We start from the raw sequence: 18412 nt of genomic DNA, 5'->3' as shown, positions 1-18412 counted from the left end.
ACTGAGTCTAACTGGGCTGTGTGGGTCACCTCACCACCATAGTGGTGAACACTGTGATCCATCTTAGAATTTCATGTTTCCAATGTAAAATACCATATTTTTGTGTTTTTAGATGGTTTAAACTTGACTATAACATAAGTTAAAATTAAATAAAAAGTAAATGAAGTCAAACCAAAGAAACGTGCTAATGATAATTTCTGTTTCCATAGGGTGTGAATCCCATTACAGTATGTTGGATGTTTGTTATTTATTTTCATTGGTCACACCAATGGTAAAAAAAAAAAAAATACAAAAATGTATGTTACTTTTTATCAAGCCTTGTGTTATTTTGTTTTTTATGAAGATAACAATAACCCAGTAACAGTTTAGGTATCTGTAATAAGCTGCTATTAACAGTCTACATGTTATGAAAAGTATAAGCCTTTTTAATATGGTCTAAAACTTTGGAAATGAGAGTAACACATTTCTAGAGTCTTATTTTTAATGAATGATGTGTTATTGTTAGTAACAAGAGTTATTAAAATATTTATAGACTGTTAAAAGCTGTTTTATAATGGATACCTAAACTAATCCTTGCAGGTGCAATATTTAAAATTGGCAGAAATAGATAATCTGATTAGTTTCATGACAGAAGTATTTTTTCATAACTAGATTAAAGTATATTCTTTTGAAAAATAAACTTATAATTAAAACACTTGCATTTATACATTGTGAAGGAAATACTGTATGTTTACTTTTAATGGCGCCTCAAAATAATAGGTATCTTGTTTTGGAATCTATTTGTGGGACATTGAGTAAACCAGAGTTGGTTTGAGTTTAGGGACAGTAGGTGGCATGACCTATATTTTTAGTCTTATTTCTGTTATGGTGAAATAGATGCTTAATGTTTCTATTTTCACCGAAAATTGGTCGTATTTTGACTGTTGGACTAAAATTGTTAAAATATTAAAACATTGGATGTTCATTTTAATTCCCTGGCAATATATACATACATTCTTAAACCAACTTAATCCAGTTCAGAGTCATGGAGAGCAGGTGCATATTCTGACACACAACCCTAGATTGAGAGCAAGTCCATTTGCAGCATCAGATAATACACAGAAGTGTTGGAAAAAAATGTATTAATTCAAAATATAATTTTGTGTTTCTGGTTTGCCAGTAGCTCATATCTCTCTGTCTTACTGTAATTTTCTTTATAAATTTAAAAAATCATTACACCAAAGCTAGCTGAGTAGGGGATTGATGCTGTGGAAGAAATGTACAGGTCCCTGTCTCTGTTGAAGAAAGATAAGTACTGGCAGGAGGAAGCGTCAATCAACCTTCTTTTATCTTCTAAGTCTTTTAAATGGTAACGCTCATTAAGATACAAATCAGCAAAGCAATAAAGGAAATTTTTACAAAGAGGAACTCATACTGCATCCTTTTATACATTCCAAAATCAGATTTCAGTCCCCACTCGCCCACTAAGCTCTAGTTGCTATCAGGACATGGCAGAATGGTAATACCTTAAATGGTCCTAACTGACCCTGGTCAGTGAGTTGTGCATTCGTTTCTCAGCAGTCCATTTTTAACAGAAAGGTCAGTTAGCATGTGCAAAAGAGCACTTACTTGGATGTTGCAGTTTCTTTATTTCAGAGGGCACAGCTTCTTCCTCTGCTTACTACAAGTTCCTGTTTAGAGCTGATAGGGCCCTGCAGTAGCTGTCAGCTAACTTGACCACAAAGGTTACCACTTTTAAAGCAGTTTTCAGAAAGAACTTTACTCTGACATTTAAATATGTATTCATTCTTTTAAAATGTATATGTTGCTTAAACTTGCATAGCAACTTTAACCTTTAAACATAAGCTCAGTAGAGTGAGAGACTCGGTGCAAACGCAGTACGCAACGTAGCTGTTTTTTCTTGTCTTGTCAGCACTCTTACATTACATGCCAGGTGCACACTAAACTGGTGGTCCAAATTCAATTTCTACATTTCTGCTAATACAGCTCCCCCTGCATGTTTTTTGTTATTTTAAATTGTCAAAATAATCAGACAGAGATAATGGCTATGTTTTGACTTTGAATAGGATTTAGATTAATACATTATGTAAATGTATAACTCCAAAAGTTGTGTACAAACGTGATAGACAATTCCATTTAACAAGCACCCTTTCCAAGTGTGTTCTTCATTGTCCTGCTTAATACAGTCAGGAAGATGTGGGAATGTGGGAAAAGAAACCTTTAATGCAACTGGGAAAATAAGGTTGATACCTAGCTATTGTGTGTGAGTTGAAATTAGGATCTAACTAGAAAAGCCTCCCTTTGAGAAACAGCGCCTGAAATCCTCTGCTTTGCCCAGCAACAAACCACTAATGGCAGCTCTCCCATGAATTTAACAGAAAAAAAGTTATTTGAAAGGAACTATTTGGTTAACCATTTAACATAAAATATCAGGAAAAGGTGGCAATGGACTAAATTGTTTTTTCAGTTTTATAGTGTACTGTAATTTCTGCTTATCCCAAAAGTTTAGAAAATAATTATGGCCTAGAAGTCAGGCTTGATGGGCATTCTAGACAGAAAAGACATATGGCAACATGCAATGAAGTTCTCACATTTTTATTAAGGTGGCAGTTCATAAATTTGATTTTAATGAATACCTTGCTCTGATAGAAAGCATGTAACAACACATGGCCTCGGTCTCCTCTTTTTTTGGAACTACAGTTTAAAGGCATTGGAATAATGACATATTGAATGGAACACTACAAAACTACTGGAGATTAGCACCTTCAGTGTTATTTATAATTTTTATGTCTTATTTAACTACGCAAATTACTTTTTACTATCAAGTTTAAACTAAGAAAAGTCACAATTTGTTAAATGGTATAGGCAGCTGAAGAAGGCAAGCCTGCCTCTTCCCATTTTCATCATATTCTACAGGGGCCCCTTTGAGAGTGTTCTGACCAGCAGCATCACTGTCTTGTTTGGGAACTGCAGTTTCTCTGCCCGTTCGGTCCCACAACAGGTTGAGCCCTCAGCAGAAAAGGTCATTGGGGACCTCTGTGCCCTTTATTAAAGACATCTTTATGAATCCACAAAGGCTATAACATTGTGAAGGACTGCCCCCAGCCCTTCCATGGTCTCTTTGTTGCAATTTCATCTGGCAGAAGGCAGTGTAGCACACAAACCAGTTCTCCCCAATTCTGCAACAGCTTCTCCTTCTTGGCTTTCTGGACTCTGAACTCAGTGCTGCCCTCAGATCTGCTCCTAATAGCTAATTTATAAGCAGTACATTTGTTACACTTGCTCCTACTGTTGATTTGTATTATTAGTTGTTGCTATTATTTTTATTTATTATCTATTTCAAATTATTACTGTCTTTTTTATTTTAATTAAAAGCAAATAACAATCCATATAATCAAATCGAACTTAACCAAACCAAACTTCAACCCCCACCCAAAAGAAAGAGAGCCCGCCAACAAAGCAAATCTTTGAAGCAGCTAGGTAGGATGAGTATCCTTTTCCCTGACATTGAAGCTCATTCTAAAATGTTATTGATTAGATCCTGAGTGAGAATTTGATTTTTTACAATTTCCGAAAGTATAGGACATCAGGTACCCTCTGATATAAAGGTGGTGGGTTGGGATTCTTCCAGTTGAGCAGGATAAGTCTATGGGCTAGTCGTGAGGTAAAGGCAATTATGATTTGTTTGAACTTCTCCACTTTAAGCCCATCTGGGAGTATACCAAACACAACTGCTAAGGGATTAGGAGTGATTGTGACGCCAAGGCTCTCTGAAAGGCATTCAAAGATTTTTGTCCAAAGCAATGTTAATTTGGTGCACACCTAAAACATGTTTCCTAGTGATGCTGGGGATAGATTACAACATTCACAGGCTGAATCTTTCCTTGGAAACATTTTGCATAGTTTTAATCAAGATCAATGAGCTCAATAGATTTATTACTATCTATTCATCCATCCATCCATTATCCAACCAGCTACATCCTAACTACAGGGTCACGGGACTCTGCTGGAGCCAATCCCAGCCAACACAGGGCACAAGGCAGGAAACAAACCCCGGGCAGGGCGCCAGCCCACCACAGGGTGCGCACACACACACACACACACCAAGCACACAGTAGAGGCAATTTAGAATTGCCAGTGCACCTAACCTGCATGACTTCGGACTGTAGGAGGAAACCGGAGCACCCGGAGGAAACCCATGCGCCAGCCCACTGCAGACTATCTATTCACTTACCTATTATTTATTATAGATTTATTTATCTATTTATAGTATAGTATAGTTCTTTACCTGTCTTGCACTTGTCCTTTGTTTATGTATATGTTGCACCACAGTTCTGGGGAATGGTATTTCATGCCACTGTATGCTACAGTACTGTGCATGGATGATATGACAATAAAGCCACTTGACTTGAAATGGAAAAAAGCAATAAATGTTCTCTGTGTTGAGAAATGGGGATTTGATGCCCTCTGGTGCACTATGTTAATAATTGCTGCAACAAATTCACTGTTCTAACTTATCTGATTGAATAACAGACAGTTCTTGCGAGACTAACCTCGGTTTCATCCCCGCTGAATGGGAGACGCAAATCTTGAACAGGATGTGGCATTAGCTGTCTTCTGGCCACTGTTCTTCCACTCTAAGGAGGGGAGCATCATCTAAGTGAATCCACCCCCTTATTAACCTCCTGTGTTACCCTAAGAAAAGTCTGTGTAAAAGATTTGCCAAGACTGTGTGCTTATACTCCATTAATGAACAGTACATGAAGTAATGCAGATATTCCAACATGAAAGCTAATGAACCCCTGTAGTAAATTATGAGGAAACATAAATCTAGGGAACAGCAAAACATACATTGCCAAAGACTGAGAGTAGCTGGGGGGAAAAACATTTAGTCTGATTAAATAAGGTGGATTTGATTGTGAAACAATTCAAGATTTATGTAAAGCACATGCTCATCAGTTATCTTAAGACTGTCCCTGGTGTGAAAAATTGTCATGGTGACATTCTGTTTTGTGCAGGTTTTTCAAAGACAGTGACTGGTGTACTTTTCAAGTTAGAGAATGATAATTAGAGTCACATTCTGACATGTCTTTGAAGAGCCTTCTTTAGGCTGTTTTGCATTCTAAGAAGACAATATTTCCAAATTTAAATAGAAAACAATAGCATACTGGCTTCACAATAAAGAGGTAAAAGTAGGTTAAACCTAAGTCATTTGTGGAAAGGCTTGAGCAACACCCCCAAAACTCTTTATAGAGTTTAACCAAATCTGAAATAGTGGTTAATCTAGTGTGCATTATACGGCCTATATTGGACAACCACACTTTGAAGGTTTGCCCTGTGCATGTTTTTGCCTTGATGAGGGCTGATAATAATACCCTGATGAACTGTAGGTTTAGATCCAGTGATAGGAGCCAGACTAACTTATGAAATTAAGTTATCCAAGGTCAAAATATGTAAAATCCATCTTTTCATTTTCAAATTCACTTCTCTAGTTTAGGGTTGTGGAGATGTAGTACCTAAAGTGGTAGCATCGAGAATGAGGCCAAAACCAACTCAGGAGATGCTTTGTAGGGCACACTCTCACCCGTAAGGTACTCCAAATTTCAAGCTATTTTTATGGGGTGAGAGGTTAATCGTGGTTATTGTTGCCTCAGGGATTCTTTTTATTCAGAAATAAAAGATTATGTTATGATCAGAAATTACACAGATATCACTGTCTTATCAGTATCTTGCAATATCTATGTAGTTTGACAAAATAGTTAAACATTGTATTGTGAGTAATTGCTAAGATGTCATTATTTCTTCATTCTTTGAAAAAAAGTTACAATACGTTTGTCCTTCAGATTGCCATGGGAGGCCTTTTTAATTTAGGCCATAAAACACATTGGCAATACATCTTGATTTACATTTCAACATTTTGCAAATTGAAATACAAACAAAACAATCATGAGTTTTTTCTCCAGATTTAGCTTTTTTCATGGTGAATACAGAAGTAGGCCTACTTGCAAATTCTTTAGGCTGTTACATTCAAGTACTAGATACAGTATGTGACATGGTGCTTCCACAGTGAAGCAAGCAATGTCATTGTGATCTGGTATTCTTATTGCCGTTTTGTCTGTCTTGAGGTCCCCACTTTAAGTGGTGCCTTAAATCTGATCATTTACCTTTTGGTTGAATACAGTGTTGGGAAATCTTTGAATAACTTAATAGGTGTTACCAAAAGGGGGAATCGGTAAGCTCCAAACCCAAGACACAATAATACACGTTATTGGAATGCAGTGATCCCTCACTGTATCGCGCTTCGACTTTCGCAGCTTCACTCCATCGCAGATTTTATATATTTTTTGCTGGTTTGCGGATTTCTACAGACAATGGGTCTTTTAATTTATGGTACATGCTTCCTCAGTTGGTTTGCCCAGTTGATTTCATACAAGAGACGCTATTGGCGGATGGCTGAGAAGCTACCCAATTAGAACACATATTACGTATTAAATAAAACTCCTCAATGAGATACGATATGCTTCCTGCGTGGTGCTTCGCATACTTGAAAGCCCGAACAGCACGTATTGATTTTTGATTGTTTGCTTCTCTCTCTCTCTCTCTCTCTCTCTCTCTCTCTCTCTCTCTCTCTCTGACATTCTCTGCTCCTGACGTGCACTCCTTTGAAGAGGAAGATATGTTTGCATTCTTTTAATTGTGAGACGGAACTGTCATCTTTGTCTTGTCATGGAGCACAGTTTAAACTTTTGACTAAAGGGTGTTATTTCATGTCTAGAGGGCTCTAATTATGTTAAAAAACGTATTTAGAAGGTCGTAAACAGGTTTTCTATGCTCTAACTGCAAAAATATTTGATTTATAAATAAAGAATCCTACTTTGCAGAAATTCATTTATCGCGGTAGAGTCTGGAACGGATTAACAACGATAAATGAGGGTTTACTGTAAAGGTTTTTTATTTTTACAAGGTGCTTCTCTCCAGCAGTCAGCCACAATGATAATACACAATCACAATAATAACTATTCTTCCTCCTCTCTACCTTCGCTGAGTGTTGCCCACTGCCTCCTGACTCCTTGATTTGAGACAGCAGGCTTCCTTTTATGCCAGACCCAGGAATGCTTCCGATGCCACACAATGTTTTCTGGGAGGTACTTCCAGGCCATAAAGAAATCGCCCTCTATCAGTATATAGATTCCCGACAGGGCCGCATTTACGGACTCCATATCCCAAGCATCCTTTCCGGTGTCCTAACTAAATTCCACTGGCATATTGGGGAAGGAACAACTTCTGATGCTTGGCTTCTGTTAGTCCGTCTGTTAAAAGATACAGGCTGGGCACAAAGTTATTTCTCCTTCTCGCTGGCCAATTCATTTGCTGTTCTACTGTGGCCTCCTGTCTGGATATGAATCCTTCTCCTTCCTGGCCGAGGTGCCCATTCTCCTCCTACATAGGCTAAATTTCAAATGATTTACCAGGAACTGAGGAGTACATCAGTTAAGCAAGTATGTGTTTTGTATATTTTCAAAACCTGGCAGGTTCTAATCAATAACATTTTAGAATAAGCATTTAAATTGAGGAAGCAGGTTCTCTCCCCTCTTTTACACCATTTAGTTTTATTTGTTTATTAATTTATCTATTAACATTTTTACTAGCATAAAGTTTTACACTACTGGCCTAGCTCTCTTTGTCAGGGGTGGGGGTTGAATTGTTTAGAACCTTTTTATTTATTTATTTATTTATTTTGTAAAACTTGAGGTATTTGTAAGGAATGTTATTTGATTTTAATAAAATTATAAAATACTAGCTAACCTGCGGTGTACCATACGCCACATAATCAGGCCGTTTTTTTTTAATGATTTTTAAGGGAGAAAATTAACATTTGAAAAATCGGTAATGTAATAAATCAGCAAGAAAAGCAACCTTGTAACAATGTACGGAACGAACCAACACACAATCGTCCTTGACTGAAAACTGGTGAACCGCCATCGGTCATGTGCCCACCTCCATCCAACTCGTCACTTGAGTCATTGTCGTCTTTGCACAGTCCAGATGCACCTGTGACTCACGTGGACTTTCCGTGTTCCTGCAGGAGCATCTAAGAAGACACACGTTTGTCGGGGATGCGAATTGCTGTATGTAGCATGTAAAACAGTTTGCTATGGTGCATGCAGCGTGTGTCGTAACCGAAAACTCGTTTTTTAAAGACTGCTTACTTCATTGTGTTTTAACCTCAGTTGTAAAGGATTGTTTTAAGGATCCCATGAGATACCCCATGCAAACCGTTTCACACGCTGCATATGGCGATTCACCTCCGGGAGAAACATGCCTCTATGAACAGTCAACGTGGCTCGGAGGTGCCAGGAGTTGGTGGGCGTGGCTCCTTCCTGCGTGCGCCATAGCTATCTTACTTGTCCAATTGTATCCGGCTGCTCAGTGAATCCACGCCCCTTCCGGCGTGCTTTCCATGGTTGTCTTGCCTTAGTGAATTATATATATAGATATACAGTGGTGTGAAAAACTATTTGCCCCCTTCCTGATTTCTTATTCTTTTGCATGTTTGTCACACAAAATGTTTCTGATCATCAAACACATTTAACCATTAGTCAAATATAACACAAGTAAACACAAAATGCAGTTTTTAAGTGATGGTTTTTATTATTTAGGGAGAAAAAAAAATCCAAACCTACATGGCCCTGTGTGAAAAAGTAATTGCCCCCTGAACCTAATAACTGGTTGGGCCACCCTTAGCAGCAATAACTGCAATCAAGTGTTTGCGATAACTTGCAATGAGTCTTTACAGCTCTGGAGGAATTTTGGCCCACTCATCTTTGCAGAATTGTTGTAATTCAGCTTTATTTGAGGGTTTCCTAGCATGAACCGCCTTTTTAAGGTCATGCCATAGCATCTAATTTGGATTCAGGTCAGGACTTTGACTAGGCCACTCCAAAGTCTTCATTTTGTTTTTCTTAAGCCATTCAGACGTGGATTTGCTGGTGTGTTTTGGGTCATTGTCCTGTTGCAGCACCCAAGATCGCTTCAGCTTGAGTTGACGAACAGATGTCCGGACATTCTCCTTCAGGATTTTTTGGTAGACAGTAGAATTCATGGTTCCATCTATCACAGCAAGCCTTCCAAGTCCTGAAGCAGCAAAACAACCCCAGACAATCACACTACCACCACCATACCATATTTTACTGTTGGTATGATGTTCTTTTTCTGAAATGCTGTGTTCCTTTTACACCAGATGTAACAGGACATTTGCCTTCCAAAAAGTTCAACTTTTGTCTCATCAGTCCACAAGGTATTTTCCCAAAAGTCTTGGCAATCATTGAGATGTTTCTTAGCAAAATTGAGACGAGCCCTAATGTTCTTTTTGCTTAACAGTGGTTTGCGTCTTGGAAATCTGCCATGCAGGCCGTTTTGCCCAGTCTCTTTCTTATGGTGGAGTCGTGAACACTGACCTTAATTGAGGCAAGTGAGGCCTGCAGTTCTTTAGACGTTGTCCTGGGGTCTTTTGTGACCTCTCGGATGAGTCGTCTCTGCGCTCTTGGGGTAATTTTGGTCGGCCGGCCAGTCCTGGGAAGGTTCATCACTGTTCCATGTTTTTGCCATTTGTGGATAATGGCTCTCACTGTGGTTCGCTGGAGTCCCAAAGCTTTAGAAATGGCTTTATAACCTTTACCAGACTGATAGATCTCAATTACTTCTGTTCTCATTTGTTCCTGAATTTCTTTGGATCTTGGCATGATGTCTAGCTTTTGAGGTGCTTTTGGTCTACTTCTCTGTGTCAGGCAGCTCCTATTTAAGTGATTTCTTGATTGAAACAGGTGTGGCAGTAATCAGGCCTGGGGGTGGCTACGGAAATTGAACTCGGGTGTGATACACCATAGTTAATTATTTTTAACAAGGGGGCAATTACTTTTTCACACAGGGCCATGTAGGTTTGGATTTTTTCTCCCTAAATAATAAAACCATCATTTAAAAACTGCATTTTGTGTTTACTTGTGTTATATTTGACTGATGGTTAAATGTGTTTGATGATCAGAAACATTTTGTGTGACAAACATGCAAAAGAATAAGAAATCAGGAAGGGGGCAAATAGTTTTTCACACCACTGTATATTTTTGTTTATCATGGTGCTGAAGGGTGATAATGTGTTACATGTTGGTCAGACACGTGTGTAAGATTTTCACAATATAGAAGCATATGCTTGTTTTGTGGTGTATTTCAAACCTTTGTAAAATTTCCACATACAGCAACTGAGGAGCACGTCAATACACCATTTATAACTTTGGGATTTGCTACTTAGATGCCTTATATTTGAAAACACTGGTAAGGGACTAATGTATAGTGTGATAAGACGAAAGTGATAAATTATTTGGTATGTTTTATGGCTTTTTGATGATGTAAATTAATTTTCACTTGGTAAGCTCAAGGAGAGATATACACACATCAGAGACATAATTTATTGATGCATTGTGCCGGATAACGGTTCTTTTGCTTACTCTCTTAAGACTTGAGAACAAAATTATTTCTTAAACAAGCCTGGGTGATCTTCAGTATATTTTTGTAAATCAATTTTCAGGAAAAAAAAAACTAGCATCTAATATCTAATATTGACTAGATATGCTTTGAAAAGTAAACAATTGACTTTTAGTGTTATACCAGTAAAATTACTTTTTGCTGATCCAGAAAGTGTTATCTTCTGTATTACAAAGGTCTATATGCCAGATCAATTGTAATTTCTAATATACAGTGACTTTGTGAATGTGCCCGGCCATAGACTAGTATTCTATCCATTGTTTTTTCACATATTTTGTCCAGTGTCCAATGATAATAGGATAGGTTGTGTTTCTCCATGATCCTGTAATGGAAAAAACAAGTGCAGAAAATGAATGATTAAAGGGATAGTTGAGAAAAATGGAATTTTGTTGATTCCTTGTTACAAATGTAACTGATTATGAGTGTGTGTATATATGTATAGTGTGTATTTTTTTTCTTTCATTTTTTCAGTGTAGAGTGCGTTATTGTTGCTAATGATGCTACCGTCAAAGGTGGAACATATTATCCCATCACAGTAAAGAAGCATCTTCGGGCACAAGAAATTGCGCAACAGAATAGCCTACCCTGCATATATTTAGGTAAGTAAAAATGTTTGAGATATCTGTCAAACATTTTATTTCATTTTCTGAAACTTTTTAAAATTTCTAACATGTAATCCTAATCTTATATAGTTAAAAGCAGAATATTGGAGAAAACTTCATATTAGAGTTTGGAACTGTTACAAAACCTTCAAATGTTATACATCTAACAAGTCATTCTTGGAAAGTATAGTGCATTTATCAAACATATAACACTACGAAAAATAGTTGACAGATGATTCTTGGCTGGTCAGTGACCGACTGAATTTAAGACATCAAAGAAGATTCTCCCTGATTTTGGTTTGAGTTTTTTGTTTAGGGGTTAATCATATTTTGTGTTTGTTGTTTTTCAGTTTATTTGATACTCCGGGCACGTGGTTCTCTTTTTTTTTTATTGAGATTGTGAGTGTTCTGTTCATACAGAAACCAGTACTTTTTGTGAGCAAAAAATCACACAAGAGCTAAGTATTATGGGACCTCTATGTTCCTGAGACCTATCTCAAATCATTAGAAAAAAATTAAGCTCATTAAGCCAGCTAGAGAGTATAGATAGCTTTAATGAGCATGATCAGCACTGTAAGATATGCTGTTTAAGTACTGTATTGACTCATTATAGTGAATCAGAACTTTGTTTTTAATATAATGATTGAACAAAACATCCTCAAATTTATACTGGTCACTATAGCACATATGTATTTAAACTATTATGATGTTGTTTCTCTTATCTGTTTTTGATAATGCAGTTCCTAGGCTAAAAGTAGAAAATGGAGACAGAGAATCAATTGGAAAAAATGGTTACTAATGAATAGCTTCATGCCAGAAATGGATTTCCAAAAGGTTTGAGATTCCATAGGACGAAAAGTGAACAACTTTGAAATAAATATAATGATCATAAAGCTGGATACTTTATGGCAAAATTGTTTTTATTTCCTGTTACTGTAAATTAGACAGCCTTGGTTTCAGGGAGGAGGGCTAAGAAAAACGTGGGCATGATGTCATGTGCTTTGAAGTATACTTCATCATAATTCAAAAGTGTGCAACTACTATCAGATGAGTGTGTGGAAGAGTACAGACCCCATTGCTCTAAACGTCTATCCAGCTACAGTTTGTTCTCTTCAGTTTCTGTGCATATTTTCATTGTGCTAATCTGTTGATTTAATTTGATTTACTAAGATACATTCAAAAAAATAGAAATTCCAAAATTATAGCTTTTAGATGAGAGATCCATGTCATATTGCATTGCCTTTTAAAACGGTGGTCCCCAACCTTTTTGACACCAAGGACTGCTTTACTAGAAGTAAATTTTTCCAGGGACCGGCAGGGGCAGGATTCGGGGCATGTTCGTATGGCAGTTTTATACACAATTTACATTACATTTCTATTATTATTAAGTTATAATATCGTAATAGAAATTACAGTAATCCCTCACTATATCGCACTTCGACTTTCGCTGCTTCACTCTATCGCGGATTTTATATGAAAGCATAACTAAATATATAATGTGGATTTTTCGCTGTTTCGCGGGTTCTGCGGACAATGTGTCTTTTTACTTCCTGTACTTGCTTCCTCAGTTGGTTTGCCCAGTTGATTTCATACAAGGGACGCTATTGGCGGATGACTGAGAAGCTAACCAATCAGAACACGCAGTTAAGTTCCTGCGTGCTGAATGCAGTGTTAACCAGGAAGTCTCGTCTTGCTTATTCAGCATCAACGTGTTTCGCTGTGTAAAGAGTTGTGCTGTTTTGTGTTTATCTTTGTGCATAGTCAAGCCCTTCATTATGGCTCCAAAACGATCTGCTACTGCTTCAGGGGCCATGCCCAAGCGCCAACGGAAGATGTTAACGATTGCCGAAAAGGTAAACGTTTTGGATTTGTTGAAGGCTACGATTCTTTTATTTAAAAAGTAGGAAAGGAATATAAGATCTACGGCCGCAGTGTCCTTTTAACCAGGGTGCAAAACGAGTTGTAAGTGGATGTAATAAGGCAGTAGTCTGGATGGAATCTGCTTTAGGGATTTAGATTGAAGACTGCCAGAAGAAGAACAACAGCAGTGCTACACAATCGCCTGAAGTGGCTTCTTTAGAAGAGCTGTATTGCTCTCCTTTGTTGTGCAGTAAAACTAAACTCATTGTTATCGGACAAGTCATCGTGTCATTGTTGGTGAGTAACCATAATTAATTTTCTACTTACAGTACTTAGTACATGTACGTACGTTTATTGTCACTGTACACACATTTACTGTATACTATTTTTCTTGCATTGTACGTATTTATTGCTGGTGGCCTGTCTATCGTAATGGCTGTAACATATGTGATATCGGAGACACTCAATATCTTTAAAATAATATTTAGGTTTTACTGTATATAAACAGTGTGTTTATATATCTTACCTAATATCTAAGAGAATACAAAGGGATTATGCTGTATAACTCTGCGGGGAATATTTATAAACAGTGTGGGAGAGTTTATAAGGGCTTAAAATATATGAAAATAACCATACAAACATATGGTTTCTACTTCGCGGATTTTCACCTATCGCGGGGGGGGGTCTTGAACGCAACCCCCGCGATCGAGGAGGGATTACTGTATACAACTTATCATTATGCAGAATCAGTAGGAGCCCTGAGCTTGTTTTCCTGCAACCAGACGATCCCATCTGGGAACGATGGAAGACAGTGACACGCGAAGTATGTTGCTTATGTTCAGTCTACTCCGTAATGTCATTTTGGTTCCTGTCACTGCAGAAAACACTGCCTCACAAAGATAGGATGTTGGAAATGGAAGCAGACTTTTCAGTGCTTTTGTGGCAACCTCGGGATATTCCGCCTTGACTTTAATCCAAAACGTATGGAGATTTGAAGTTGTCTCAAACATACTTTTAAGGCCACCATCATTTGTAACCTCAAGCAGTTGATCCTCTTCAAGCACAGACAAAGTTGATTCACCTGGCTTATTCACAAATGGGTCACGGATCCATTCCTTCTCATTTCGGGGGTCTTTTGTGGTTGGGAATAATGCTCAAACTCTGTTCAAAGCTGAGATAGGTGATAATACACCAGCTGGGAGAAAGAAGGCCCTGGCTTGGTATCTTTAACAACCTCTGCTAACATTTGAAACATATCAAAAATCCCAGTGTTCACTTGTCGGCCCCATAAATAAAGTTTGGCTTTGAATCCAGCCACTTTATCTGCCAACTTTAAACAACGGGTATCATCTGCCACTGCCCTACATGCTGCTGCTCCACCGCAGCCTCAGATTTTCCCCCTCAGGCTTCTCCAGCACTCCTCCAGCCTGGCTGGATACTGAGTCTGCAGAGTGGGTAAGGTTGGGGTGCCAATTCCATTACAGTGAACTGCCAGGGACTTAAAAAATATTTCATTGTAATGAAAATTTCGTTGTAATGAGATTCTGTATTTGTTGCTATAGTGCTTTTTTTTTACTTTTGCTTCAGGTATTTGCAATCATTTCAATTTTTTCGCGTTAATTTTAATCTTCTCTTGTCTACAAGTTATGCTGATGAGAATTTTTCGATAACAAATTTTCGATTTTTGCGATAAAACACTTTCAGGGTGCGAATGATGCCCAAATCCAATGGCTGAAGCACTGCTGTGCAATTGGGTGGGAGGAATTCAACACAAACATTATCTAAATGTAGACACATGTTATGGGTAGCACAGTTATCAATCAGAAGCCAAATCATCCTTTTCTTCTTCATATTATGAGGTTTCTGAACTCTTTTAGGAACCCCACACCCCCATCAGGAACGTCATGCTTCCCGAAGCGCGATTGCCACAATCCGTGTAAGAATGTTTGTCCGTTGCTGGGGCAGGGCAACAGCAGGCTCACAGCGGTGCAGTGAGGCGCCACAGATGCGAATCCTAAAAGATTGGGGTTGTGCTATAAGTCCCTGTCTTACACCCCAAAACACAAGGCTGAGTCTCAGTACTTTAGCAAAACCAGCTTTATTCAGCTTGAAACAGGAACAGCATGGTTATTTATTGTAGCGGGATCTGCCACTCTACTATATGAGAACACAGCAGTCAGACAGTGTTGTGACCAGGTTAGTGGCCAAGTAACCCTGTTCCTTGCATCACTCTTCATCTTTGGTGAAGAGCCGTCCCAGAGCAGTGAGCCTGCTGTTGCCCCAGCACTGAATAAACAGTCTTCTACAGATGTGGTGATCACACCTTGGGACGCTCTGTGGCTTGTTGTTCCGTTGACAGAGGTCCCAAGAGAATTTAGAAACCTCACATTTTCTTGAATGAGTGCCGCATTAATAGGAATGTTTCTTGAACGAGCATCACTGAACCACATAAAAACGGCTTTTTCGGTGTCTTCAAATGCAGCAGGTTGCATACATTTGCAACCCGAGATTTTTCTTCTTTTTTTGCATATAACAAAGATATATGCATTGCATTTGTCATTCCAACAGATTGCACATCACAAACATTAACACTGTTATCGTTTTTTCGTGTCTGCCATTTCTATAGGAGGGTGACAATGAGTTAAATTCCAATGGATGTTTTTCAAATGTTGACGAGCAATAAGCAACAGGTATCACTGAAAATCACAGAAATCAAAAACAGCAAAAAACAGTACGAAGAAAGTTTTTTTTTTTTTGCAATGTTTCTGCTTGGGGATCATTGTTCACAACTGAGCTGCGACCACTGAACTAACTGCTCTGTAGATGATTCATTCAGGCATTTCAGGGTCTCTTCATTGTAATGAAAGTACCTGCTGAATGTACTTCGTAGTAACAAGATTTCTATAGACTCATGTCATATGGGGAAACTGTTGGGACCATGAAAATACTTCGTTGTAATAGTCTCTCTGCTTGGTCTCTCTCCTTTCTCTGCACCGCTGCAAAGCCCCGCCCGCCTAGCGTTCTGAAAAGTGTCCTCGGTGAAGGGGGCAGCAATTTTGCTGTAGCCCTTCACTGAGTAATTCTCCGTTGCCGGCAGTTCTCTTGTGGCCCAGCTGTCAGATGGCCACGGCTTGCTAGTTGGGGACCCCTGTTTTAAAGAGTCAGATGAGTTTCCCTTGTTCAAGAATTGGTTAGGAGAGGGTTATTGAGTTTAATTTAATTTAATGTAATTTAATTTGAAAAGTAAGTATTAACAAGTTAATTGTTTGGAAGATAGTATTAATTGTATATTTGACAGAGCCATGTTTTACTTATTGTGACTGCATTTATACATTTAATAAAACTAGGAAAAATTGCTCAAATTAGAATTTTTCTTTTATAATATAAAATATTAAACAACATAGTGACTGGTGCCACTGTTTTCCAGTACTTGAATTCTTTGTTCCAGTCCAGGGCTAAATACTATTTGTTCAGAATTGGATTGTTCCCAATTTATTGGCGTAGATTTCTTCTTATGCTTCATATTTCAAAGACATAATGATATGTTGATGTGTTTTTGTGTCTATCAATGGGAGGTAAAAGGTACTTTCTGTGAAATTAAATTTGCTACTTCTTTTTTAAAAATAGTTGATTCAGGAGGAGCAAACTTGCCACGCCAGGCAGATGTATTTCCTGATCGGGATCACTTTGGACGGATTTTCTTTAATCAGGCCCGAATGTCTTCAAAAGGCATATCGCAGGTAAAGATTAATCTTAGGTATTTGTCTATAATATTTATAAGCAGAGGAAAAAAAATACAATTTTTTATGCATTATATTTTATATGAATATTTTTTTTTTATTATTTTTTTTCCTTGGCTGAGTATCTGGATTCTTGAATGAACTGAACATCTGTATGTTTTGCCATAAGTAATCAAGGCAAAAGGTAAAATTAATGTTACAAATTCCCATGTTGTAAGTGAATTGCAGAAGCAAAATAATATTTCTGGAAACAGCAAAATAAAAATGCAAAAAGACTTCTTATCATGGCAGACAGAAAATTATATTTGATTTGGATAAGTGAGAAATGCTAAACTGGTGACTATCTTAGTAGGTAGTATTGCTAGTACATAACACTTATGCTCCAGGGACGATTACTAGTCAGCAAGCCTCCTGTGTGCAGTTGGCATGATTTCTTCGGATTTGTGTGAGATTTGTTTTCAAGAAACCTGCTTTCTCCATAGTTAAAGATATTTACTGTAGTTAGGCTATTGTAAATTGTTCTGATGTATGAAACTTTTTTTTGTGCATACTTTTTGATATATTAGCATAAGAATACTACTGGTAGTGACCCATTTATTACCAAGATTATCCCTGCATCTTTTTTTGTTCCGAAGTTGTTTAAGAAGGTCTCACAATGGGATTTGGGGAAAACAAGACTGCCAGAAGCAAATTATGGAAAGATTTACAGTTTCGCCTTTATACTATGCTCTCATTCTTCCAATGATACTGCCTAATACTATGAACACGTTTCAGGTATTTTCTGCAGAGCTGAGTGATCTCACACAATAGAACACAGCTGTAGTAGAACTTGTACAGGCTAATTGAATTTAGTCTTCAGGTGCAAAAGCTCTAATTCATTTTACTGTTATAACACACATTTGTCGTTGTCAAGCTCATAGCACTGTACACAGGTCCAGACACGTCATGGCCTTCAGTTTGAACACAAGATTCAGAACACATATACTGAAACATATGTTAGAGGGAATTCTTCACAATAAAGCAGTGAGTATTGAAAGTGAGAATTAAGAATTCATTTTTTGCGTAAACCATGCACAAAATCTAGAAGTGTTGTACAGTTAAAACAGATATTGTATTGTTTATTGTTTAAATAAATATGACATTGTTTAAAAATCAACTTGATGAGATATTCTGACAGTTTACCTTATCATTCATTAGACAACCTGAAAAAGCTGAAAGGCACATCTTGTGTGTACATTTTTCAAAGTAATAGCTATGGTGTTTTTTAATTTCAACACATCTCTGTAATTTCTTTTCATTTCCATTTAGGTAGCTGTTGTCATGGGTTCCTGTACAGCAGGTGGGGCTTATGTACCTGCAATGGCTGATGAAAGCATCATTGTCAAAAATCAAGGCACAATATTTCTTGGCGGTCCACCTTTGGTAGGTACTTTGCATTTGTAAAAAAAATAACACGTCAAATTATTATTTACTTTCTAAAGTTTTGAAGAGATTGTAGTTGTTGTATTGGTTTCAAATAGTAGTCTTGCTAATTTTTCAGTATTCCTTTCAAACCTATATTTATTGCTTTCCTCTCTGTAATTTGCCCATAAAGAGTGTGTCTGCATGTTGGCTATAGTTATCCGTCTTTTTTTCTTGGATTCATTTAGGATTTCTAAGCATCATTAATCA

General features: G+C 37.6%; 1 protein-coding gene across 2 annotated transcripts in view; it reads left to right on the top strand.

Moving 5' to 3' along the window:
* Positions 1-18412, top strand: part of mccc2 (methylcrotonoyl-CoA carboxylase 2 (beta)) — a 71713-nt gene that overhangs the window by 9921 nt on the left and 43380 nt on the right. For both annotated transcript variants that reach the window (XR_005634298.1, XM_039758472.1), the window contains exons 5-7: positions 11011-11138; positions 16629-16741; positions 18050-18163. Coding sequence is in view for 1 of the 2 variants with exons in the window: in XM_039758472.1 (XP_039614406.1) it covers positions 11011-11138; positions 16629-16741; positions 18050-18163 (355 nt within the window). In the remaining variant the exon portion in view is untranslated. The remainder of the gene's footprint in view (positions 1-11010; positions 11139-16628; positions 16742-18049; positions 18164-18412) is intronic.

This window comes from Polypterus senegalus, chromosome 7, assembly GCF_016835505.1.
Source record: "Polypterus senegalus isolate Bchr_013 chromosome 7, ASM1683550v1, whole genome shotgun sequence".
Lineage (NCBI taxonomy): Eukaryota > Metazoa > Chordata > Cladistia > Polypteriformes > Polypteridae > Polypterus > Polypterus senegalus.
The sequence above is the reverse complement of the archived record's forward strand: the minus strand, read 5'-3'. Positions and strand labels throughout refer to the sequence as shown.